The sequence below is a fragment of the Mauremys mutica genome, chromosome 4 (assembly GCF_020497125.1).
Source record: "Mauremys mutica isolate MM-2020 ecotype Southern chromosome 4, ASM2049712v1, whole genome shotgun sequence".
Taxonomy (NCBI): Eukaryota; Metazoa; Chordata; order Testudines; family Geoemydidae; genus Mauremys; species Mauremys mutica.
This window is the reverse complement of record NC_059075.1, coordinates 92000698-92027467: the sequence shown is the minus strand read 5'-3', so window position 1 is coordinate 92027467 and position 26770 is coordinate 92000698. Positions and strand designations below refer to the sequence as shown.

At 41.6% G+C, this 26770-nt stretch overlaps 1 protein-coding gene across 5 annotated transcripts in view; it reads left to right on the top strand.

The window, feature by feature from the left end:
* The window catches only part of WT1 (WT1 transcription factor), a 135612-nt gene that overhangs the window by 62434 nt on the left and 46408 nt on the right, over nucleotides 1-26770 (top strand). For 2 of the 5 annotated variants that reach the window (XM_045012382.1, XM_045012381.1), the window contains exon 1: nucleotides 23550-24534. The exons of 2 other annotated variants lie outside the window; for them this stretch is intronic. In XM_045012382.1, coding sequence (XP_044868317.1) covers nucleotides 24144-24534 — 391 coding nt within the window. In that variant the 5' untranslated portion in view covers nucleotides 23550-24143. Of the gene's footprint in view, nucleotides 1-23549; nucleotides 24535-26770 lie in introns of those variants that run through there. One more of the 5 variants, XM_045012383.1, reaches the window with a different exon arrangement.

Genomic DNA, 26770 nt, shown 5'->3' with positions numbered 1-26770 from the left:
GTCCAGCTGATAAAACCCAAGTCCTCCCTCCACTGGCAACTTCTCCAGTGCATTTATGTGTGTTCAATGCATTCTGTAAACACAATGAAAATTGGGGGGCAGAATAAAATTAAGTTTTTAATACTAAAAAACCCATGAGAGCTTCTCTTCATCTTCAAATTCAATAAAAAGCATAAATCCTAAAAAAATAAAAATAAATTACCACAGAATTTCAAATGATCTTGGGTGTAGAAATTAGGTCCATCTTACTGTGGACTACATTGGGTCCTCATAACACTGAGTGCTTATACAGCAATTTTCATCTTCAAAGCACTTAAGTCTTACAAGTCTTCATTTTACAGATGGGGAAACTGAGACAGAGAGGGTAAGTGACTTGTCTGAGCCCATACAGGGACTTGAGCCCAGCTCCTTAAACTGAAATCAAGGGGAATTAGGCACCTAAATACCTCTGAAGATCTGGGTCCCAGTGTAAGAGCCAGAATTAGATATCGGGAGTTTCTGGCTCCAAATGCTGTGCTTAGATTACATCTCTCTAGGGAAGGAAGGAAACTTTCTGGTTGTAGAATCTTCAGAATTAAAACACAGCACAAGTTCTGTATGTCCTAAATGATCTCACAGTTAAAGTAAACACTGGCCTTTTTAATGGAAAAACGTTGGTATAGCTAATAAGGTAAGCTTCCAAATTCACCTGGACTAACTCTTTAACTGTATTCCTTCCTTTCTTTTTAATTGGATGCAATACTAGATCCTGATGAATTAGAAGATAATTGTTAGTGAAGTGGACATCTGTATAGTTATAATCTTTGTTTCCCAGACAGAACATGGTTTGGATTACACAGATGTTTTTGTATTCTGTGACTGTTGGATCCATTTCTGTTCTAAAAGTGTGGGACGTTAAAGGCATTTTTCCAAGACCATGATATGAGCACTAATTATTCACTGGCCATGGAATGTGACTAACAATTTTAGAGCCCTTGGCTATGGAGTAGAAAGTCAAAGGAAGGAAAAAGATGCTATATGGGCCTGGGCCAGCAGAAAATAGTGGTGGACTTCTCAGCTATGCAAACCCTAGAAGAACACGGGTGCTAGCTCTGAAGGGCTAATCTATTCAGGGGAAGAACCAACATGCTGAGGAAAAGCAAAACTCTCTCATTCAGAGAGCCTCAACCCAGTAAGCACCCATAGATCCTCAAATATAGTTTATTTCTACACACCCCCAGTCCTGTACTTTTAACCCTTTTTGCTTGCTGCAGCACTAATGGGAGTATCTCAGATACTGCAGCCCTTTCTTGTCACAGAGCCAGTTCTCTTTAGGGCCCCATTTTCTCTCTCTTTCCTCCCCCTGTCTCTTCACTTTTCACTGTTACTGCTAGCCATTGTATCACTCCTCTGATGTACACAGCTGGCACACAGCTGCAGCTTCTTCCAAGGCCACCACATGTAGATGTCTCTGCTAAAAGCATACCAGTGAGCTAGCTACTCTTGACAGCTGTTCACCCAGCTCCTCTAGCTGCTGCTCTCCCACCCTTGTACTTTGCTGCCTCTCCCAAATACTGCAACCAATGTCACTGCACTGTGCACTTAATCAGCCTCTCGACTAATATGGCTGCATGCTCAAACCCTGCTGCTTCTCCTCTCCCACAGAGGCATTGGAGTGATATGAAGTTCTTTCAGTCAAGGAAAACTGGACGCAGAGTCCATCAATTCCATTCCTTTAGTTGGCCAGTCTCTGAAGTGAAATTGTAAGTTGTCCTTCCCTAAAATGATGAGCTTGCTGTCTCCTCAGTCATCTCAACCTCTGCCAATCCAGCAAGTAAAGAATATTGTTTGGAGGAACTGAACTGCTTAATTTAAACAAAAATATATGGAACAGAAAAAGACTTTAGAAAGGTCTTTACCATTTCCTAAAGGAGTTATTAGGATTAGGTACTAACAAGTCTAAGTAAAACAGCAAACGTTGATACTTTAAACACTGAAACCAAATAATGTTCTCCTTATCTACTGCTTTTGTCCTCCATGGAAAGTGTTGCTATCTTGGCTCCCTACTCTTCTGGGAAAATAACTGAGGTTGTTTAATGATACCAGTACCTTTTTAATGACACACAACATGTATAGCTCTCAGAAATAAAGCTTGCAGTTGTACACAGCTGCAGTGAAATGGAGGGAACTTCACAAGTATTACCACATGGAAAAAATTCCATGTGAGTGATGGTACTGAATTTTTTAATCTCCTAGTACTATGAAGTATGACAGGCCATTGGTAATCTAGACTACACTGTGTACAAGAACCAAGTTATTTCCTTATTATCTAATTAATTTTAGGCAGGGCAGGGAAACGATACATAGCTCACAAATATGTCAGTCTGGAGTGGTTTCTGTCAACTGGGACTTTATTCTGCCCTTTTCATGTGTGTGTCACAGGACAGCTTTTTATTAGGGCTCTTTATAGGAAATGAGAGAGAATCATTTTACATCCTGCCCAGAAAAAATGGCATCAAACAACTTCTTCAAAGTTCACACAAGATTTTCTACGAACAAGTAAATGCCTACACGGTTAAATCAATCCCAGCTAATTCAGCATTTAGTAAACTCTGTCCTTAGTCACACATTCTACTATTCCCAGGCAGAATAAAGAATTGGTTTATAGGGGACAATGGTGCAGATGAAAAGAAACAGAAAATAAAACCCTATGGAAGGATGCAAGTGCACCTCTGGAGATGTAAGAATTTACTGCAGAGTAATATTTATTGCACTCGCTTCCTGGATTAGCGTGGGGAACACATACTTTTTTTTCTTGCAATTTCAGAGATTCAGTTTGGATAGATTCTGAGGATGGATCAAAGCTTAAATTTTATCCAAATCTTTTACTTGTACAAGCTTCAGGAGTTTGGAAGCGAGATCTGAGACACCAGCAAACAAGGATTTGCAAAACCAACTCTAAATCCAGACTTCTTAGATCATCTCTAGTAAGGACTGAAAAGTTCAAGTGTATCCAAACTCTGAGCATCCCTGATGACACTGCCCACCTTTCTAGACACACATGCTGATGGCAGTGGAAACAGCCTGATCTTCCATGTGCCTCCCCACCCCCACCATCTCACTTAAGAATTTACACATATTATAGTAGGTCAAAATGAGGGAAACTCATGTTAATATGGGAGTTTTGTACATGACTGATGATTTTTAAGGCCAAAAGGTACCATGCTGATCATCTAACATGCTCTCCTACATAACACAGGTCATAAAATTTGACCAAGTGACTCCTGCATGATCAAGCCCATAACTTCTGTAATTTTAGTGAACCCATATAGTGGGTTTCCTCAGACCCTTTGAGGAGAACTCATGTAGTTGGTATAATATGAAGTGTGATTTGCCGGGACAACATATTCTCAGCTGTGGGGAGGCTGTAAGCAGGGTCTGAATAAGCTCTCCCCTGATAGCTAGCTGGGGAGTGGGAGAGCTCATTCAGACTCTGCTTACATTAGAAAGACATCCAGTCTTGATGTTAAAGACTGCAAGTGATGGAGAATTCATCACATCTCTAAGTAAGTCATTCCAATTGCTAACTACCCTCACTGTTAAAAATGTATATTTTATTCCTGGACTGAATTTGTCCACTTTCAGCTTCTAGTCATTGAATCTTGTAATGAATGCCTTGTCTACTAAATTAAAAAACCCTCTACAATCAGAAATCTTCACATATAGATTGTGATCTAGTCATCTCTTAACCTTTTCTTGGATAAATTGAATAGATTGAGCTTTTTTAATCTTTTGCTGTAATGCAGGTTTTCCAGACTTTGAATAATTCTTGTAGCATTTTTTTTAACTTTTTTCATTTTGTCAATATTCTTTCTTAAGTCTGGAGTCCAGAACTGGACATAGTATTCCAGTAATGCCCTCACTAACTCTGTATAGAAAAGTAATACCACTTCCCTACGTCTACTCCGTATTCCCCTGCTTATACACCCAAAGATCTTAGTGCTTTTGCAACAGTTTGAAGCACCTGTGCATACTTTAAAAAAAATAGGATTTATTTCTTGTGCATATTTAACAAGCAAAGCATATTGTAGCCAATCCCACCAACCCCCCTTTGTACTGGTCCTATGGGGCTTCCTCCCCCTTGAGCTGAGTCCATATTCCAGACATCCCATATTTAGTTTTTTCTGCAGTGGTCCTGCTAAGCCAGTTTAATGGAGGAGGAGACAAAAAAAAACCCCCAAAAACAGAAGATCAAAATATCACAGCAATGCAGGATTCTAGTGTTTATCCTGCATATTCCTTTCTCTGAGGAAGCTTTTCATCAATAAACTACTAAAGACTTGAAAAAAAAGTATTTTTTTAAGGAAAGTAGTAGAACGAGATCATCCTGATTTATGGCTTCTTTCGTAAGAAATTCTCTAGCTATTATATCTGAGGTCAGAAACACTCCACTCTTCATGCTTCTCTCTTAATGTATAGACATTTACTATAACCTAATTAGGTGTGGCCATATGTCTTACCATAAATGAACATCTTTCACTTGGTCAGCCAATCATGTTAACAACAGCCTCCCATGGAGCTGCTTTACATCTTTCCAAGGTAGGGCTTCCCAAAATTTGTTGTCTTGCATCAAAACATTGTTGGCACTTCATTTCCCCATGGCAATTTCATGACAGTTGTCCCAGGCAAATTCAATGCAGTCTCTTGTTGCCTTGATAAAAGGTATTTTTAGAAGGTCTTGGTAGTAGTCAAGACATGTGTCTTCTTACCTTAGCGTAGTGCTAAATATTCAAATTTTAAGCAGCTTTAAGTAATTGCCAAAATATGCCCTTATGTTGCTGATATCAAGAAATATCATTTGTTTGTTTGTTTGTTTGCTTGTTTTTTTGTTAATGGGAGATAATGTCTAAAATAGAACACAAAGCACAAAGGAACAACATTTAATATATAAACTGTATTCTTCCCATTTGGTCAATTAACTTGTTTGTAGAATGTCTAATACAATGGGACTCTGATCCTGACTGGGGCTTCTGGGTGATTTTACAATACAAATATTTAATAAGTCTCTAATTGCCCTCTCTGTGTGCATACATAATACCCATTGAAATTAATAGGCATTGCATACATGACAAGAGAAGGTTAGATCTTTAAATCTATATATATTTAATTGATAATGTCCAGTTTTTGCTTCACAGTTAAGTTCTTATTTCTTTTCTGACCCATCGTACCGTTACAACAAAACAATTGAAATGTACTGCAGCTTCTAAAGCAGATTTTATGATGTCGGTATTTGCAGACACAACAAAAGGCCTTTTGTGACCAGTGGGCTCATTACTATTATACTACTGAAAACACAGGAGTAAAAAATAAGTATTGCGGTTGATGAACACCAGCCTCACTTGCCGAGGTTTATAGCAAGAAGAGTGATGCAGTTTGCAAAATCGATGCAGCTAGCATGAAGTGAACAGTAACTCCTTAAAAAGGTTTTGTATAGAACTCCATAGTTCCATGGTCTCTGGTGCCAGATTTTAAATGTTTTTAGAAACAACAAAATCTAAGATTTTCTACAAGCAAAATTCACATTTTAAAAAAACAAAACCTGACAACAAATCAACATTACTAAGAATAATAATCAATAATAATATCCCTTTCATATAGAAAAAAAATCAGTTTATACAGTAAACTATATGCTTTCCAAGATTAGGATTTATAGTTGTATTTTCTAGTTTTAAAAAGGCCAGAAATAGATGTTCATTAATTCTGAGGGAATTTTGAATGTCTTGAAATATGGCAGAGTCAGGGAAGGGATTACATTGGTGGGATGGGGATATGGTGTCTTTCACTATTCCTGTATTGCTGATTCAAATCCAACCCTGGTAGTAGTATCATCTGATTACTGTTATGCAGTCATTGTAAACTGAGTTGATAGTGTAATCCCAGGTCACATAAAGCCCTAAACTTGACACTAATGGTCAGCCCTGTTGGCATGGTTATAGAGAATGAAACCCTCTTTGGCCCCTAGAGCCAATGCCTCCAAACCAGGGATTGGGCACAGTGGCAAGGCAGCTTGTATTACTGCTACCCACACTGCAACAGTTAGTTCTAAGGGCAAATGGAAAGGTTTGGCTTGCAAAGATGCTAACTCAGTGCCATTCAAAGGCCCTGCCTTTGATTATACATGGCAAAGTGATATTTTGGCTTCAAAACTGAAGGGGCCTGTTAGTAAAGATACAACTTTGTTACTGTATTTTCACTGTTACAAATACCAGACATCATTTTAGTTTAATTCTCAGAAATGTTACAAAGGAGAGACTGTGCTAAGTGACCATGGAAAATGTGTCTTGGATAAATAATTTCCAAGCAGCTCACATGTCTGAGAGCTTTGTGGGCACATACAGAATACCTCTACACTGGGAAAAATTTTAAGCATTTTTCTTCGCTTACTCAGCTCAACCCGGGCTGCCCGTGGTGGCAGTCACAGTAACGAGAACATAATTTTACTACTATATCATCTAACCCTGTTCAGAGGTAGTTTAAAAACACCCATGTTCTGTCTACACTGCAGCCTCCGCCATTGCTACCAGTGATGTGGAACTATAGTTTCCATTATTCCTACTGTAGTCAAGGCCACATTGGCTGGCACCACACAGCCTTTGTTAGAGAAGCATGCTTGACTGGCAGCAGAGGATGTGTCCACCGGCAGTTATTAGGAAACTTTGCCCACAGATCACAAACACATTTTGTTCTTTTTAACACCAATGAGTCCAGCAGCCAATGGAAGTCACATTTTGTCTGTGACATCTCATAAAATGAAAATATCAGGTCTATTTTGTAATCGGTTTTTGAAGTTAGTATCTGATTATAAAGACAATTTCAATGATAAATGACTTTAAACAAAAGTATTGGGCATAACTATTTGCCCTCCCCACCCCCGATCCAGTGTTTGCTTCTCCTGATATGGCATTTATATGAGTGTATGTTACTGAACATCTCAACACCTGTGTGTCTGGGGTTTTGGCTTCATGTTTTGGCACTATTGGCAGTCTGTGTTTGGTTGGTTTTGGTTTTATTTGTCTATTTTTTTTTTTCAAATTTTTTGTCCACCTCAAATCTCTTCCATAATATTAATGACCTCTAGCGAGTTTCTGAGGAAATCATATGGGAAACAAAGCCGAAAACAACCTTCCTGATCCAAACTGTCCTCTGTGTGTGAACATTGGAGAAGTTTAAATTAGGAACCTAATCCAACCTTTGGAATTGGACCCATGTCTAATAAATATGTTAATACCAGAAACAAAAATATAGTGTGAGAGAGAAAATAAAAATTTAACTCTACTTGAATTCCCTTTAGACAAGAGAACGATATAGATTTTTCTTATGCATTTTTGTTTTCAGAGAAGGGACTCTGAAAATTGAGGAAAAATAACCCTTTACGTTTTACTGAAGGCTATTTCCAAGATCCAAACTGTCAGTCTTTTTGGTTTGACATACTTTTTAAACTGAGATCCATGTTCATTGTTACTGCTGTTTAATAATCCGAGGGTCATTTGAAGGGCTTTTGTTTGAGAGACCTTTCAAGCAAAGCCAAGACAGCAGTTTTCTTGGTTGCAGACAAAAATACATTAAAACAACCAAGGGAGCTATTACTTTTCCACATAATTATTTTTAATGTCTCACTGGACATGTATGAAATGCCTTTTGGTTCCTGTGGGAGAACTACTTTTTTTTGTTTTGTTTTCACATTTTTTAGTGTGGCCTTTGTTAAATTTCTGTTATGTCTTTCCACTGTGCAACCCTCACCTCAAAAGACTTTATAAATATAAGCAGCGACTTTAGGAACATGCTTCCAGTGTAGCCCACATGGTACATGTAGTTTTGTTACTGGTCATAAGGCCCTAAGACACTTGCATTCTTTAGGTCTACTTGAAAATAAGTGTATTAAAATGCAGCAGCCTCATGTACCTGGTATGAAAATGCATTTTGGAGATCCTTCCAGTTTCCTTAAAAGGAGAGGCTGGGCCAAAAAGAATCAGTGATTTAAAGTGACAACGCATATTTTTCTCTTCTATAAAGAAAGCAAACAGAAAAAATGGTACATAAATCAAAGCGCATATATATATATATAGAGAGAGAGAGAGAGAGAGAATCTTTTTTAAAAAGACAAACAATTCTGTAAGATTCAAGTTTAATATAATTCCTAAGTGGATGGTCAAGGCTGATTCAGAACATATACCCAATGTGTGTGCTGCTGTATGGGGACCTATATTATGTGGTGTGAAGTGGAGGAGGCAGAGGGTTTGCCCTCTCCTAAAACTGAAAGCTGACTATGATTCCCATTCCACTTTGAAAGGTGAACTTGGGGACCCCGCCCACTCTGGCTCACATAGTGACAAGTGCACCAAGTCCCTTACCAGATGTCCAAATTCTTCTGACAAAACATCTTTCCAAAGGGTGGTAAGTGTTTGACCAACCCCAAATGTACTATGTTTTTGTAGCTGTCAGGCTCAGACCTACAACACAGGGGGCACAACTGCCAGGGTAGCCCTATATCTAGAGCTCATGGAGGTGTATGTGAGGTTGGTTGGTTTGTTTTAAACATGAAATTGCTGCTGCTTTTATGTGTGTCGACTGCACCTCTGACACCATGTATTCTACACTGAAATATCTTTCGTGAACATTTGTTGTGTTTTCTTTTCCTGGGATGGTTGTTTTATTTTGGGATTCCAGTGACATTTCCTAGCCCTTCTCTTACAAAGCAAAGATCCAGACTCTGAGTTATCTTGCTCAGTGATATGGTAGATTTATGATGACCTAGATCTGTTTCAGTTCTGTCATCTTCCAAAAATGCCATCTTCAGAGTCTGTCTGCAGTGACATATTTCACAAGAGGGATGCATGTCTTGAAGAAAAATGGTTGAGCTTACTAAAAAATATGGTGCGTTTTCTATGCAAGCATATTTCCCAGTTGGATTTGGACCCAACTTCAGATGCATGGTACTGCTAAGTTCTGAAGGACCAAATAAGATTTTCAGTATCTGCAGTTTAACTAACCTAGTTATAAGAACAGGAGTACTTGCGGCACCTTAGAGACAAACACATTTATTTGAGCCTGTTCTTTTTGCGGATACAAACTAACACAGCTGTTGCTCTGTAACCTAGTTATGTATATTTGAAGTCTGTCAGTCTCTGAGCTTATAAAATTGTAAATTTTGTAGGTGAGATTTAATTGTGTAATAAGTTCTAGTTTGTGGAATGATCTTATTTCACTCATGGATTTGCACTGCACAATTCCAACATTAAAAACAGTTTCCACTGGCTTTTACTAGGATTAGTATGATGATAGGAGCAAAACAAAGTGTTACTGTGTCACAAAGCGACAAATGTGTCATAGTGTTTAAGCATGAGACTGGTTGACAGGAATTCATGAACTCTAGTCCCAGCTCAAACGTTTCTCCTTTTGTGGGCGTTGGACAAGTAACTTGTATTTGCCTTGTGTTTTCCTATATGGAAAATTGGAATAATATGTCTTAATGCTGGGGTTAGATAATGTTTGTAAAATAGTCTGAACATAACAATCACTATAAATGTTATGTATTTAATTACATGAATTTGTGACAAGTACAATGGAACTAATATAGTTAGGGCGTTGTCTGGAGAAAATATTGTCTAAGGGTCTACTAAAAAAATGATCTAGGGATGCCACCCAAAGCTTCCTATGCTGATATGACAATCTTATGTTCATTTGGACTACCACTCAGTGCTTAAGATGATTCTGAGATCCAGATTGCAAAAACCTTGCATTTTGGGATATCCCAAAATGCCATTATACCCAGAATATTTAGTTTGGTTCTGAGCTCTTCCATACCGGAAAATGTTGGTGGGTGGAGCTCATTGGGAAAGAGAGGGTTTATGAGGAAAAATTGGGGACGAAGGAGCAGGGATCGTGCAGTGGTTTGAGCATTGGCCTTCTAAACCCAGGGTTGTGAGTTCAATCCTTGATGGGGCCATTTAGGGATCTGGGGCAAAAATCTTTCTGAGGATTGGTCTTGCTTTGAGAAAGGGATTGGACTAGATGACTTCCTGAGGTCCCTTCCAACCCTGATAGTCTATGAAAAGAACTAAATATGTATAGCTTGGGAAAAGAATGATTGTGGTGGAGGGACAAACCATCCTATAAATATGTGAAGCATGTAAACATGAAAAATGGAGAAGAACTATCTAGGATCTTACAAGTGGGTATAATGAGTAATAGATTAAATGACCAACAAAGAAAAAGAGACTGAATGAGGAAAAGCTTCCTGACAATGAGATCTGTTACATCAGGGGTCGGCAACCTTTCAGAAGTGCTGTGCCGAGTCTTCATTTATTCACTCTAATTTAAGGTTTCGTGTGCCAGTAATACATTTTAATGTTTTTAGAAGGTCTCTTTCTGTAAGTCTATAATATATAACTAAACTATTGTTGTATGTAAAGTAAATAAGGCTTTTAAAATGTCTAAGAAGCTTCATTTAAAATTAAATTAAAATGCAGAGCCCCCCCGGACTGGTGGCTAGGACCTGGGCAGTGTGAGTGCCACTGAAAATCAGCTTGTGTGCTGCCTTTGGCACTTGTGCCATAGGTTGCCTACCCCGTGTTAGATTATGAAATAGTCTTCCAAGAGAAGCCCTGGGATTTGGGAAATATAATTCTTGACTCTTAGAACCTCTGAATGGATGATACTTCTCCATTAATGTTGTGTTGCCACTGACACATATAAACTTGTTCTTTTAGGCTTACATTTTCAAATGTGCATGTGCAGACTATATGGGCCCGATCTTGTACTATTGAAATCAGTGGAAGCTTTGCCATTGACTTTAATGGACTCGGGATCAGACCGTGCATATAAATCAGGTAGTTGCATGTGCACCTGGTCAGTTGGACTCAAATGCACAAGCATACACAATTACTTGATTTGCATGCACATTTGAATGTGTAAAGTAGGTGCACAATTCCACATGCATTTGTATGTCCAGCTTTGAAACTTTGGGCTCTAGTCTTTACCACATCTGTATGCAAACTGCTTATAGGGAATGTTGCAGTAAGTGTCAAGAATATTGAAGAAGTGTGTGTAGGTGGCTTAAACGGAAACTGATAAAATATGGTAAATTACCACAATGATTGAAGAACTTTCATTCCCTAACAAAGCAAATGTAGGTACCAGAGAATTGGTGATCTTATTGGTTTCCCCATTGTTCATCAAAACAATGTTTGAACATTTTGCTACTCATAAATAGCATTGTTTCACTGCTAATTCCATGTTTGGCTGAAACTGGTTCTAACAGATAATCTGAAAGAATAGTACTGGATTAAAAATTCTGCACAAGTTTTAGCTGACATTAAACCTACTTATCATTTGCTGCATTTACTTGGACTGCTGTCCAGAATTTTCTGTAAATAATTGATAAGACTGAGAAACCATTTTGATTTGAATGATCCCAAAGAAGACACTGAAGGCAATAACTGTATAAAGGTCTAAAAGAGGCTCTCTTTGCAAAATACTGTGTTTGGTCCAGGGAACAAAATTACTGGAGATAGAAAATGGACTGACAGACGGGTATTTCAATATGTCTTTTCTGAGTGTACTTTTTTATAAACTATTCAAAGTATACTGCTTGTGTGTAATTCAGGCACACACAACAAATATACATCTGTGCAAAACAAGTAGAATTAATGGCCCCAAGTGTGGATAGAGAGGGCAAAGAATTATGCTGCTTAGAGTGAGGCAATGAGATAAATAACTGCTAAGAAACCTTTTTGAAACTGTACAGAATCCAACATCTGCTCTGTTCCCAAGAGCTAACAGTTTGGAAATGTGGATCCTCTGAATTTGGAAACAAGTTATATAGAAATGTGAGTTTCTTCATGTGAGTTAATCTATGAATAAATCAAAATATCCATTTCTTATAGATACTGTCCTTGCATTATCTTCTTATTTGAATTTAATATTTATTATCTCATGAGGGCATGATTAAATCTATATCAATAGATATATAACTTGGACTTTGAGATGTATCTAATTTCTACTAAAGGGGGAAAAATAAATCACTTAGATCTGGAACAGTGATCACAATGGAAGTTTCTTTTACAAAGAATTTATGGAGACTTTAAGTCAGTGATACATTTTGAATAAATGCACTATTGACCAGTATCAAATTTCCATTGGCTTTATCTTGTTTTTTTCTAAGCAGCTGCTCATAAACTTTTTTTATATCTTGATTAGCGTGGTGGTGCTACTTGCAAATCTATTCATAGAACTACAGTATTAATCATTCGTGTTGTAATCTAAAGAAAGGAGTTGCACTTATTTGGTTGTTCCTTTCATTGTTTCTCTTAGAAAGCATAAATTACAAACTGACAGGGTCTCTTTGTCCCTTGCTTTTTCTATTTCTTTTCCACCAGTGTGTTTAATATTTTGAACAGAGATTAGGTAAGGTATCACCAAGGTAGTCTTAGTCTGATCTGCATGTCATTTAACTCTACAATGAACTAACAAGAAAAGAAGACAAATAAATAACCGTTCTGATTGGTCTAGATACAGCAGACTTCCAATGTCTCTTTAATTCTTGTTCTAACATTTTGCAACTGAATAGTGGAAAGTAAACATTGGTTATTTTTAAGTTTGTTTTAGGGCCAAATTCATCCTTCATGTAAGTCCATCAGGCTTACACCAGAGATAAATTTGACCCTAAGACTCTGCTTTAACGAGTGATTTTTTTTCCCCTCTCCCCCTTAACTTCAGTTCCATTTCTCCCCAACCTCAAAGTTTATCTAAACTACAAAAAAAAAAGGGGGGGGTGCTGCTGAGCCTAGTTTATCTGCAAGTGTAAACAAGGAAAACATGGGTGCTGCAGTACTACTGTGTTGGGGGCCATATAAATACCAGAATAGACAGGAGAAGACAGACTGTATTCAGCACTATTTCAGAACCCATTGTTAAAACCTGTTTTACTGTTAAAAACTGACAGTAAAAAACTTTTGAAGGGGTGTGAGGAAGGAGTTGAAGTTGAGGGGAGTTACAGTTGATTGTCTACCCTCTCAGCAAATTGGTTGGATGTTATATGCAACAGTGCATACATGAAGGAAGAGTTGGATTTAATGGAGATGGGGAAGGAAGGAAGCAAATTTTATGTGGGTGTTTTTGGGGTGGAGGGAATGAAGCAGAATAAAGGGCTGGGAGAAGTCACTTTTTGAAGTTGCCTTTTATTGCTAATTGTTTCCAGCAATTTATTTTTCAAGAACCATACAGAAATGATTAAGGTATTGGCCCTCAGTATAGGTACTTCATTTCCATATACTTGAATGTGTGTTCTAAGTGGATCCATTTATACAGGGCAGAGAGAGTATGTGTCTGTGAGCATTATAGACGTGTGCCTGTATAGGAACACTGTATGAAGTAGTCTGATAAGCACAGAGCATCTGAATTCTAAGCATAATCAGCCTTGATTGAATTAAAGTGTCAATTTCCTTGACTTCTATTGAGTAAAATGATTGTGCCCTTAGGGCCTGCAAGCATGGAATCATCTACCCATGCTGTGAAGAAGTAGTGGAGACACTCTGTGGCTGGTACAGTACTATGAGAGTTGCAGAAGCCCTGGCATTTTCTGCACTCTCCCTGTGGCAGATTGCATGTGTTGGCCACTAAATGCAAATCCACTCACTCCTCCTGCACAAAAAGGAACAAACAAATCACATATAGCTTTGACATCTTGCATGGGTTAGCAGTATGAGATCCAATCATGCAGTGGGATTCTAGTGGTTCTGCCACATTCCAAGTCTTCCACAGTACTGGGCCATCATTTTTGCTATGGATCTGCTGTCAGCAAGAATATCAAAACATGCCACCAACCACTGCTGTCCCCACAAAGGTTGGTTACTGTGTATTTAAGATATGGACAAGTTCCTTCCATCCTTCATTTTCAACTTGAATGATGGAATGGTGTAAGCCTTAATGTTGGTATATTTTACATATTTCAAAATGTATTCATACCTGACAAGAAATGCTACAGAAAAGAGTTTTGGGAGAGAACTGACCCACTGTTGCTGCACAAAATACACAGTATGCATGTATATAGCACTCTTTATCCCAACACCCTTGTGAAATAGGTACGCATGTCACTATTTCCATTGTACATGTGAATAAATAGAGGCACATGGAACTAAAATTCCCGGGTCCTATTCATAGTCCCTGCTTTAACCACTGGACACACTGCTAGAGCCTTCATATTCTTGGGTTCTGGTGTCATTATTATGCAGTGGGACAAAAAGGAGACTTTGAATTTCCCCCCAAAATGGAGTCAAGGTCCCAGTAAAGGTATTAAGCATATGCCTAACTTTAAGCATGTGCTTAAGTGGGTAGGTGCTGAAGTGCACTTCTGAGGCCTAAGGATGCAGCCGCTCACTTGACATCACTTCCTCTGTACCCAGGGGTTCAGAACAAGATTTTAGAGAAATGGACCAGATTCTCAACTAGAATAAATTGGCAGAACTCCAGTGGAGTTATACAGATTTATACCAATTGAGAATCTGGTCTATCGTGTATCTTTGCCCTATGTTACTACAAAGGGGTAGAATCAACTGAAATTAGGACTTCCCTTGCATTGTTAAATGTTTGTTGAGAAATAAAAATGAAACATGAAGCCATACATGGTAGGAAAACATGCTTGTGCCTAATCCATTGGAGAAATTGTTATAGAACAATTCACCCTTAGGGCAATACTGCCCTGTTATTTTGCTAAGGTTAGTGAGACCTTGGGTTATCTTCTGTGTCAGTACCAGTCACAAACAGGCTTCACTTACTGAACAAAGTTGTCATAAGTATTCTGAGCTCTGTTTTAGTGACTTGGCATAATGTGCTTATTTTAGCTGGACCTTTCCCACCTCTTTTGAATGTGTAAATCCTTCCATTGCATTCCAGATGTGTATCTGGATTCACAGACAAAATGCCAGATGGCTCGGAGTTCTCATAAATTTTATAGGGGACAGGGGTGACTTGCTACTTTTTCATCTACAATATTATATTTAAAGATGGATCTGCTTTAAGCTGTATTCTACCAAGCTATAGATCAGATTAATTCCTTGGCTCCCAGTTAGCATATTTAAAAGTAGTCATTTCTGATTCATTCCATGACTTTTAGATCCTTTCTCTATATAATACATTATTTACTAATTTAAAATGTCAGAGAAAAAAGGATGAAATCCAACTGCAACATGTTACCTAAAGTAAAAACAAAAAGCATATACTAAAGTGCCAAATACCAATAAAATTTCAATATAATTGTTTTAGCTACTCTAAGTATATCTCCCTGTACATCTGAGACTTTTAAAATGTCATATATACCAGATCTGAAAGATGTTACTGATATCTAGTTCTATATGAACTTTTATTCACCAGAATCTTGGCTAAGGCTAGCTGCACAGGGATATTTTATGACCTTATACAGCTTGATGATTTACATTCAGTTTTGTCTTAGCAGCCTGGTAATAAATTTTAATAGAACCCCTGTACTACCTAGTACTTCATTTAGTCCATTTCCATCCAGGAGGGGTGCAAGGTGAGACTAAATAATAGGAGGAGAGTTACTACAGAAAGTGGAATGATAGCTGCCCAGTTATTTATGACACTATTAAAAGGGGCAGACACTAGTTGTTGTTTTTCCTACCAAGAATTCAAGCATAGAGCTAGATCATTATTGTAGCCTTTATCAGATGCCTCAACAAAGTGAAAGAACACTTACCAAACCTATTTATTGGTTAATTCTTTCCGTGATGATACAATTAAAGCCGGTAATCAAGAAAATTAGGAGGGGAAAATGTAAGACAATGAATTAAACCCAGGCTGGTGAAAAGCATTTCTATGAACTAGAAGTATTATCAAACATTGAGACAGACTTTTTTTCAAAAGAGGGAGACTTGAACACTGTGTTTCCTACAGGTGCAGAGTAAGTAACTTTTTTTCCCTTCTCCACAAAGTTGAATTTGGGGTCAGAAGTTCTAATTGTAACCTCAGACTGGAATTCCAGATGGTGTGTTCGGGACTAGCAGCAAGTCTCAGTTCATCAATTTCATGTGCTCGAGTATGTGCTCTGGCTGTGGCCCTGACTCCATTCCCAATGTGGCATTAATGCAGAACAAATTGAGACATATCCTCTATATAATTAGTTCCAGAATTTCAAAGATTTACGGTAAAATAATAGAGTAAACTCCCCAAATCTGTCTTATTTTGGCGTCCGCAGAACATGGGAACACTTTGCTGTGGCATATTTACTGTAGTACTGTGTACAGCATTGACACTGGAGCAAGTGAGGGAAGAAATAGAGCTGCAGCAAACTTGTTGTCAGTTGCTGATACTGGTGAACGCAACCTCCCATAAACTCCAGCCTGGTCTCCTAGCAGTTCACGAGGGCTCGGGCAGCTCCTTGCAGTTCCTCGACTCCCAAGCAAGACCAAGCAGCACAGAAAACAAGAATGCAGAAGAATCCAGCCTCCGAACCGGAGGGAAATTCTAATGCAATAATAGCCAATGGATTTCTGCGATCGAAAGGAAGGTACGGAACAGGCTGTAGCATTGGGATCTGGCCGATGCTGACGGTCTGTCATGAGGAAAGGAATTCCTTCTAGTGGACTGCCCTGCTCATAAATAGCCAGAGAACTGACTCTCTCGGGCATTCCCAAGCACGGGGACTTTAGATCCTACAAACCAGGGGTGATGTGTGGTTCCCTTACACTGTTCAGGATTCCAGAAACTTACTCTGTGTGTGTATGTGTGTGTGTGTGTAAAGAGTTGTGTGCTTGGGTCACACATTTTAAACACTAGTTAATCCGTAAAGCCCCGCACCCGCCCTTGCAGGAGACGAGCGCAGGCAGTGCACCGGTTTGAGATTTTTAAAGCAACGTGCAGAAAAGATTTAAGGAAATCCCCTGTACGCTGCTGAAAATCTCCATCACACACCTCCGAAGTGTCCAGAGTGTATATTTGAGTAGCGTTGCTCCCCTCCTCCCGCCGGGACTGCAGGGTGATTATCGTTGTACCCCTAGAAAGGCACCGCTTACAGATGGGAGCTCTGCACCGGCTCTGCCCCGGAGCGCGGCACATGTATTAATTAAGCGTTATTGGTTCAGTTTCATTTTTCATTGGCCAGCGTCTTGGGATTCCGAAGGCTCTGCGGTCCAATTGCCTGCCTACTCGGGGATCTAATAACGCATACTTTGGTCCTGCTTTGAGGCCAAAGGGAGGTCACTGGCACTATTTATTACTTGGTTAAGTTCCTTCACTAAGGAGTACACGCATCTTGACAGATAGCTGGTTCCTTGTCTGTTTTTACAGTTGTACATTGCTTGTAAGGTTACAGAGGAAGCAGGGTAGAGACCGGCTGAAAGTGCTTCTAATTCCCTGGTGCCGATGAGCTAACAGAATCCAGCCATACTTTCCTTCTATGTTGATGACAGCATGCCAAAGTTTAAAGAAGGAGTTTGGGGGGAGAGGGAATCCCTTTCCCTCAGAGCACACTCCGTTTGATCTCACAATAATATATACATATCATATGTACTGGAGATTCGTTTTATCAAACATTCCTTTACACAGTTGTTTCCTGCCCTCGCAAAGTCACTCTTCCCCCCTCGCTCTCTCTCCAGCTTCCCTGCGTAACCGCTGGTCGGAGCGTGAACCTAAAGCTTCCTTTCAGTTGGATGATCAGGGAGCTCTCGTCCACCACCCCAGGGTGGCAACGGCCTCTGATTTCGCCTCGCCGGAATCTCCATCTCAGGAAGCTCACTGTTCTCTCCTCTGCACGGGACTGAAAATCCTGCTCTGCGGATCCCCAGCTAACGACACTAACACACCCTCCAGTTAGGCTTTAGGCTGTGTCCTAGATCTGCACCTTCTGTGGCGACTAGAACTGTTTCCAACACTGATCTCTAACCCTCGTGCCAGGGCAGGGCTGGTGTCCGCATTGTGAAATCAATCGGCTGCCCGTGGACCCAAAGGGGAGCACACGGGGAATGCACTGCCCGTGTGGACAGAACAAGAGCTGGATCCAGCCGCTATTGGGCCAGAGCGCGCCATTCGTTGCAAGCAGCGCTCGCCATTGAAAGGAATGCTGCGCTCTGGGCCAGGGGTTCCGCCCTTGCGGAACGTGTGCTCGGATGGGGATGGGATCAGGAGCCCTACACGGAGGGGACCGGCTGGCAGCAGTTGTATGGGTCCTGCTGCTCCCTTTAGACCTAACAGCTCTATGCAGCTGAGACTAGAGGCGGACAGGGAAGGGGTAAGGGTAGGGAAGCGACTCCGTTTCCCCGCCGGTTTCAGTGAAATTGATCCATGCACTATGAGGAAAATAAATATCTGCTCGCGGGGACTGGGAGCTCTGACTTTCCTAATACGCTGCCGAGAGCGAATCCGATTATTTGTTTGCAAGGAAGGAACATGTTACAGAGAAGGCGCCTCTCCAAACGCGGAAGCTCACATTTGAAATCTGTCTTCCCACTCCACATTTGTCTGAATCCTCCTCTTCGCCCGATAACTGCCGGATCCTCTCCCTTGAGGTGAGGGCCCGATCCTGCATTCCTAGTGCATCCCAACCTTGTAACCGGTTTATCTGTAAATAACAAGTGTTACTGTTTTGTTGTAACCTCCGCTGCTGCGCATTTTAAACTCCAAATAAATAAACGTGACTTCAGCGCGACTCTGAGGCTCAGCAGGAGGAATGCAGGATCGGGCCCCCTGTGATTAATTCTCTGCCTCTCTCAGCCTCTTTGCTCCCTGCACCCTGGACTCCTGGAGATGGTTCACAGCTTTGTTTCTGCTGCTCTTGGCACTTAAATAATCAAACCCTGATCAGCTCCCTGAGTGAAAGGAGACAGATCCCTCTGTTTGCACGGAACAGCGTGAACAAAGATCGGGATTGTTGGGAATTTATCTCTGTTTAAGTCATTCTTCCCCACCCCCAAGCCACGAGCGGATCATTTTATGGTGCTTAGTAAAGCGTAATAAGAATTATCAGCCCATTAATTGGTGGGATGGAAGGGAGGAAAATAAGAGGGAAAAACGCAGAAAGGGTAGACACTACAGCAGTGTGTATAGTTGGTTCCCAAAGCCCCTTTTTGCCAGGGATCTAGAGGGAATCTCTGCACCAGGGTGCTGGAATAATAAATGCTTCTGGATATTATTAAAGAGCTTTCGCAATTAATTATTAAAAAGTTGGAAGAGATATTAAACCTGCTTCCGGGGTTAAACCCATTCTAAGTATGGGGGGCGGGGGGCTGGATGAGACCTAAAGTGGGAGTGGGGCACTTAGATTATCCCACATCTGTCTATTGGGGCTCTCACACCTTCCTCTGAGGCATCTGTTCATGGCCACTGTCAGAGAGACAGGACACTGGATGGCCGCAAATCTGATCCGGGCTGGAAATTCCTATGTTCCTCTTTTGTGTTGAGGCCAAGGGACCAGATTCTGAACTGTTAAATGTTGGGTAATTTAAGTAACAAAACGTCCTGTGGCACCTTATAGACTAACAGATGTATTGGAGCATGAGCTTTGGCGGGTGAATACCCACTTCCGTCAGACGCATAGTGGAGTTGCTCCTGATTTACACTGCTCTGAGATTAGACTCGGGCCTCCGACCAATATTTAAAAAATGGGACAGATGTAGATACAGCTATATTTAAAGGTTCTTTTGAACTAGGGAAGGTCCTTGGGTTTGCTCCTTAGATCTGAAAATGAACTTGGGAAGGGCTCGTTTCCTTCAACACACATACATACGCACTGGAATCGCTTTAACTCTGGAAGAAGAGGGCTCTGAGCTCAGTGGATTTGGATGCATGTACTAACCCCTTCCTGAGTTATCGGACACGCGCCTGACCTTGACATTTAGCTCTTATTTGAAAACAACTCCAACAATAAACTGCATCTATTGCAGGGGTATTTTTAACCTGGTGCCCTGTTGAATGTGAGGAAATGGCTGTAAAAAGTGGGGATGGCCAATTACCAAGGGCTCTCTGTGATCTCCCTTCTGACTTTTCCCCTTGATAATTGGCAAGGGAGGGCTAGTGAACCGGCAAATAGACTTCCACCCAATCTTTTATTGATTTCCTTGCTCAACCCAGTAGTATAGATAAATATAGAAGTCTCCAATTTGGTATTTCTTTGTGGCTTTGCCCTGTGGGATCTCTTCGGGTGGCAGTCGCTGGGCATCGCTGTTGGAAAGTACATGCACCTGAATCTGGCTCTTAAAAAAACCTGTTAAAAGCGATGGACTGATCGATTCAGGAACGTATGTGTCTTCCTAGCCTATAGACAGCCTATGTATACTTAGCATTCCAGCTAGGGTCAGGTGAAACTCTCGTAAAGACTGTATGTAACCTGTGCCAGTTACAGCAACGATCACACACGAGCAAGGAACATTTCAACACCTATCTCACCCAACTCCACATTTATCTGTAATAAGGCACAGTTTTAACAAATTAAACTTTTTTTTGGGGGGGGGGGAGAATAAAATGACTTGTTTCCCTTCCCTCACCGTGTCAGTTCTTATTCTCAGCTGGAGCGGGTGTATTGTGTATAAACACAGAACCTGCTGGAATTTATTTGCTCCTTGTTTTGGTTTAAAGTTTGTTGTTTGTTTGATTCTATCCACTTTGTGCTCATCTGAGAGAGGGGAAGCTTTGGAAGTGCTTTCCTAAGTCTTCCTGACAGTATGAATAATGCAGTCCTCCCTAATGAGGAAATTACCTTTTTCTGTTCAGTAAGACTTCTTGTTACTTAAACAAAGCAAACAGTTTACTAAAGAATACGCTAGCCCACTTTTAGGAAGACTTTGCCTTTGTGCCAAGAGAGCCCTAAAATACTTGGTATAAACAGTTCAAAGATGTTCATTTCCACGTATGTTTTGTAGTGGTCAGTACTGGAGGTTAATCAGATTATAAAGCACTTATAATATAAACTATTGAAACAAACAAATTCCATAACAACTGTAGCTAGCAGAATATACACCTTTCAATGGCTCAAAAACGCTACACGAGCTATAGGAACAAAAACAGATGCCTATAGCTTTGTCAGTACGAGGTTAATGTGTACCACATTAGGAAGTAGGAGAGGAAACAGAAATAAAAATACAAACCAATCAGTGTAATCGAAGATTGAATCACCTCCATTTTCTTGAAAGAATGGGTTCTAATTTCACAGGCAATTTTCTGGAAGCTATAACAAACAGATTTCTCTTTAGTGTAATCCTCACTTAACAATAAATCCTCAAACCTGAGAGATCTTTGATTATTGCAACAGCAACATTTCGCTGATTGCCTTTGGGTTAATATCTGTTTCCTTTTAGGAGAAGTAAGACCAATTTGCATATTCAACCCGTGATTTAAAAGACATTTGCTTAAACGTTATTTCTCAAAATCATGTAGTTTAATCACTTAACTACAAAACATTTAGTCGTGTTAATTACTTAAGGGAGAAAACAAATTTAGACCCTGAATTAAATACGGTTATTTGTATTGATTCTTTTATTATTTTAAAACATCAAATCGGAGGTGATAATGCAGTGTGCTAACTTCTGGTGCTGTGGGGGGAAAGGATTACAGTGAAAATTGCTATGTAGACTATGACAAATTCGGTTTTACAGATAAATGCTAATTGCAGTTCGTTGAGATTGAAAGGAGATCTTTTATCTTTACGTACCCAAAGCAAAAGGTTGCAGGGTGGGGTTCGAGAGTGACTGCTGCATTTTCTTTAATATTCTACATGTCCCGTAGAGAATTTTATGTTATGCAGCTTGAATTATGCCTGGTGGGGAAAAAATACAAAGTACACAGACCGAGTGATTTGGAATGTTTAGCTTCTCGTGCATTATGCATGAAATATCAAAATGTAAAGATCTCTAATATGCGTGTAATATCAAAATATACCATGTTTATATGAGGCGTTGGAAGCGTCTTTCAGAAGCAGATGATTTATTAGTAACTTTGAAAAAAGGAGGTAACCGAACAGGAGCCCCTAGTTCGTGTTTGGAAAGAGTGTCATTGCTTTAAAAAAACGAACAAACGACCACCGCTTTATTGGCTGACTAGGGCAGAGAACACCAACAAGACAAACTGCTGTGAGAGCTGAAGATGGGTTTGTATCGGTCTCTTTCCCTGCGGTAAGTGTCTGTTGTCTGCAGGCAAAATCCAATCCCGTGGGAGAAAGTGTCGCTTTTGTCGGGAGCTCGATCTCTAGAGGGAGAGGGTTGGAAGGATATTTCACACGGACCAGAGTCACTGGGTGTTTCCAGCCAAGGCTCTCTAATGACCCCCCTCCGCTGTAAGGACCTGATCCAAAGCCCCTGGAAGTCAATGGTGATGCTCCCCATTGATTGGAGTGGGCTGTGGCTCAGGCTTTAATTGCTCCTCGCCCTGCAGTTTGTTTGGATTCCATTCCGCGCGTTTCATTGCCATGATGAACATCTAACCGGGAGCTAGAGCGGGGGATAGGAGAGCCAGCGGCTGGGGACACCTGGCCAGTGCAGGTGCTAACCTCAACGCCCAGCCAGGCCCTTTGCGCTAGCCCAGGGTGTGCGCTAACGTGGCTCACCTCTCTGCGAGCCGGGGCACAATGTCAGCGGGTAACATTGCCAAGGAAAGGGCAGGTGCGCTGAGTTTTAATGGGATCGCGAATAGAAGCTGTCCCCAGGCCCTGCTTTGGTCTCCCGGGGAAACACGGTCCTGCCCCCTGTGCTAGCCCCGCGTGGACGAAGGGCTGTTGAGGCCGGGCTTCTCGAGGGGGGAAGTGCCAGGCGAATCCTTTGGAAGCAAAGACTCCATCAGTCCCTGTGATTGTGTACGGCTCTGCTGGCTGAGGCCTGTCAAGGGGATTGTATGTTTCATTTAAATACCAGTTCGCTGAGTAGAATGGGGGACATCTTTTTAAAGAGACTGAATCCCACATATCTCAGCACACTGAAGTATCACTGGCCAGCCAACTAAAGTCCCTTCCTGTGTGACTCTGCCCTTTGCCTTCCTTGTGATTCTCTTCCATAGCTCTGGTCCTCTCCAGTTTGAGCCTCTGGAGAGATTCGTACAGAGATCTCAGTACTCTGGTACCCTAAGGAGCCCTGTCACACTGGTTGCCCCAGGAGAGAAGTTCTCGATGTCTCCCCAATGTCCGGACAATTAATTCCGACCCCCGCCTCCCAAAACGGCCACAAAAGATCAGGCCAATTAGGCGTTACCCTGCCAGGTAATGAATGATCTTATTAGTCTTATTCTTCATCACACTTACTGGAGTGAATTCCTCCTGCCCGTCCTTACAGCTTCCACTTGCCCGCAGGTGCCCGCAAAAGGAGTGTTTAATTCTTCTTGGGACCTTTAGTAACGAGAGATTGCAATGAAAAGACACATTTCTGCCTCTTTAAACCGGTGCCTTTCATTCGTGCTTCTGGCAAGGAAAAGCTCCCCCCCCCCACTTCCCTGGATTACCTGTAATAGACCCCCCTCCCCTATCCCAATTGTGCCAATAACTGTTCCACATGCAAGCAGCTCGTATCTGAAGTCGTTTAGCGTGTACTTACTGACCACCTGGAGCCATCTAATAACCTGCCTGCTGCGGCCCCTCGCTCAAGGCAAAGGCAAACCCAAGGGCTGTTAGGGTTAGCGGCGTTTGCACCAAGAGGTGGGAGTAACGTGCAGGGGGAGAGAGTCTCCCAGCGCCCCGCCAGCCCCCTCCCTCCGGTGCTTTGGGTCTGGCTTGGCGCAGCAGAGCAGGCTGAGGTTGTGTGAATGGAGCATCAGAGCCCCTGACTCCTCCTCCCGTGCAAGCCCCGCTATTTGAGCTTTGGGAACTTGAGGGCGGCCAGGCAGCGTCCGAGGTTCGGAGTTCGAGGCGGCTCGCGCGCCCCGCTGCTCTCCCGGTGCTGTCGGAGCAAGGGGTGAACCTGGAGAACAACCTTGCCCTGGCGCTGCTGCCGGCTCCCGCAGGGCTGGACCCGGGGACGTGTGTTCCGGAGCAAGCTTCCCCCAAGGGGCTGAGCTCGGCAGCGTGGTGCCTGCAGCCGGAGCCGGGCTCTGGCTTGGCAGGCAGGGGGCAGGTCGCCTGGAATAAGTGCGGCCCGGGCGGGGACTGGCTCCCTGGCAGGAGGAAAGTTTGCGACCAGATGGGCTCCGACGTGCGAGATCTCAACGCCCTGCTCCCCTCCGTGTCCTCCCTGCCGGGCAACAGCAACTGCGCCATGCCGGTGAGCAGCGCCGCGCAGTGGGCGCCAGTCCTGGACTTCCCCCCGGGGGCGTCCTACGGCTCGCTGGCCCCGCACTCCTTCATCAAGCAGGAGCCCAGCTGGAACGCCTCGGACCCCCACGAGGAGCAGTGCCTGAGCGCCTTCACCGTCCACTTCTCCGGCCAGTTCACCGGCACCGCCGGCGCCTGCCGCTACGGACCCTTCGGAGCCCCCCCGCCCAGCCAGGCGCCCTCCAGCCAGGCTCGGATGTTCCCCAACGGCCCCTATCTGCCCAACTGCTTGGAGAGCCAGCAAGCCATCCGCAACCAAGGTAAGGCCAGCTCGCGCCCAGCGCCGCCGGGCTCGGGGAATGGTTTATGGGGCTCTCCCTCTTAGTGCTACAATCCCGACAGGCTTGTAAACAGAACTGTGCCTTGGCTGTTCCCCGCCAGGCAGCAGCTGGGTAATATAATACCCGCGCCTCTTCCCCGTGCAACTCAGTAGACAACCCCCTTCTTAAACTGGGCCGACATATATAGACCCAGTTCATGGCTCTGCACACCGGTGTTCAACTGGGCTTTCTTTAAAATAATATACGAATTGGCATCGCTAGTCTATTCGCTCTTAAACTGAGTTCTGACTCAGCTTCTGTAGTGAAGGTGGGTGGTTCACTCTTCTTGTTTGGCGAGACCAGGAAACTTTCTCCTTGCAGAGTTTTGATTCAAAGTGGGACTGGCTTCAAGACAGTCAAATATTGGTGAGGCTACTCTCAAGGTGATCTACAGAGTTAACTTCCAATATATCTGGTATAAAGTGGAGAATTACTTTAAACTGTTAATGGATCATCGTAAATAAATCACTTCCGTTAGAATATATTTTAATCTGAAGCCCCCTAGTTGTAAAATTAACATTTAGAAGCTGTGAAATAACACGCCCACTTTTCCCTCTTCACTAAACGGGTAATTGTGGCATCTCCCGTAGGAAGATATTTAAAAAACAAAATCCGAACTAACCAAACAATGGGATGACATTTAGATAATCTCAATGTGGTGTTAAAATGTAATCTCCTAGGAAGGGAATAACAGAGAAATTACTCTTTTTCAGTAGCCATTAAATTTACACCCATTAAATTACCAGGAAAATCTATTAGCACAAATCCAGCAATCCCTAAGTGTGGACACGTAGTTATAATCTAACCATTTTCCTTCCATTTGCTGTAATTTAAACATCTGCAGATGTGACCGGGGAAGGGGAAAAATACCAAGCAACATATAATGAAGCACTGCGGTTAAGGTTCAGTTTTTACCCAGTTTGAAAGAAAGAATAAAAACGACGCACTTATATGTGCAACACTTTCCTGAGGCATCTGAAAGCTTGCAATGGCTCCTTGGTTAAGGGTTTGCGGTATAGAAATACCTCATGTAATCAACTACTAATTTAATTATCTTAAATGCATTAAGATATTAAGATATAAGGTTTAACGATCTTAAGCCTAAAACTGAAAAAATATAATTATAGTTCTATTGAGAACATCCCTTGGTTGAATATGACATTTCAAGATCAATTACATGAGGCCTGATCGGGTTTTTTTTTTTTAAATCGGATGGGAAGAGATCTTCAGGCAGGTTGTATTATCTTTTCTCAAAGGTATGTACTATTCTTTTTAAGAGGAGGGCAACAAATCATTTCTACACAAAGGTGTTCTTACTGCCTTACACCAGATCGGTTACAATTCGGGGTGTGTATGTACACACACTTGTCAACTTAAAGAGCAAGGTTTCTTCTGTGAAATAAGTGCAATATTCACATAGCTGAATTGCTTACCTTCTAAAGTGCCTCATTGTAATACATATTGATAACCCACCATCCCGATAAAGAAACTGGGCTTTTATTTATTATTATTATTTATTTGAATTGTGTCGTGTTGTGTAGAATAGGCATTGGGGAGAAAGAGCTAAGAATATATAGGACAAAGCATTTGAGCTTCATTATTTAATATTTAGTTACTGTAGCAATTCCTTCAGCAATGCAGTCATTGAAACGAAAATGCAAAGCTCGTTGGTTCTAGGGCCGTAGTAAATGTAAAGTATCTCTGAGCAGCGTTCATTTACTTGGTTCCAAAAGTAGTTCAAACGCCTTGTTATTGAAAAGCGATCACTATTGGAATTATGTATGGAGGGGGAGATGTTTCAGATTTATTTGACACTTGGGCGTGTGTGCGCGCGGAGGATGTCTTACTGAGATTTTAGAATTTATTTTTATTATTTTACTGCACAGATTACTGGGCAATGGAGTAGTTGGGGATATCAGGGTATCTTGTACTCTCTGACGTGTTAGGTAAAATAACGCTATGGGAAATTTACGCCTTCCATGATTGCATATTAAAGAGCATTTGCCTTTCCAAATACCTGCTCTGTGTCTGTGTTGTGTGGTTTTTTCCCCCCCCCCTCCAGTTTGTGCACCTGGACTGATGTTGGATTTCTAATGTTTAGCCTTTTTTTTTCTCTCGAATAACCTAATCTCTCCAAAGAAGTTCTATATTTGCTTAAACGTTTAAAATTTATATA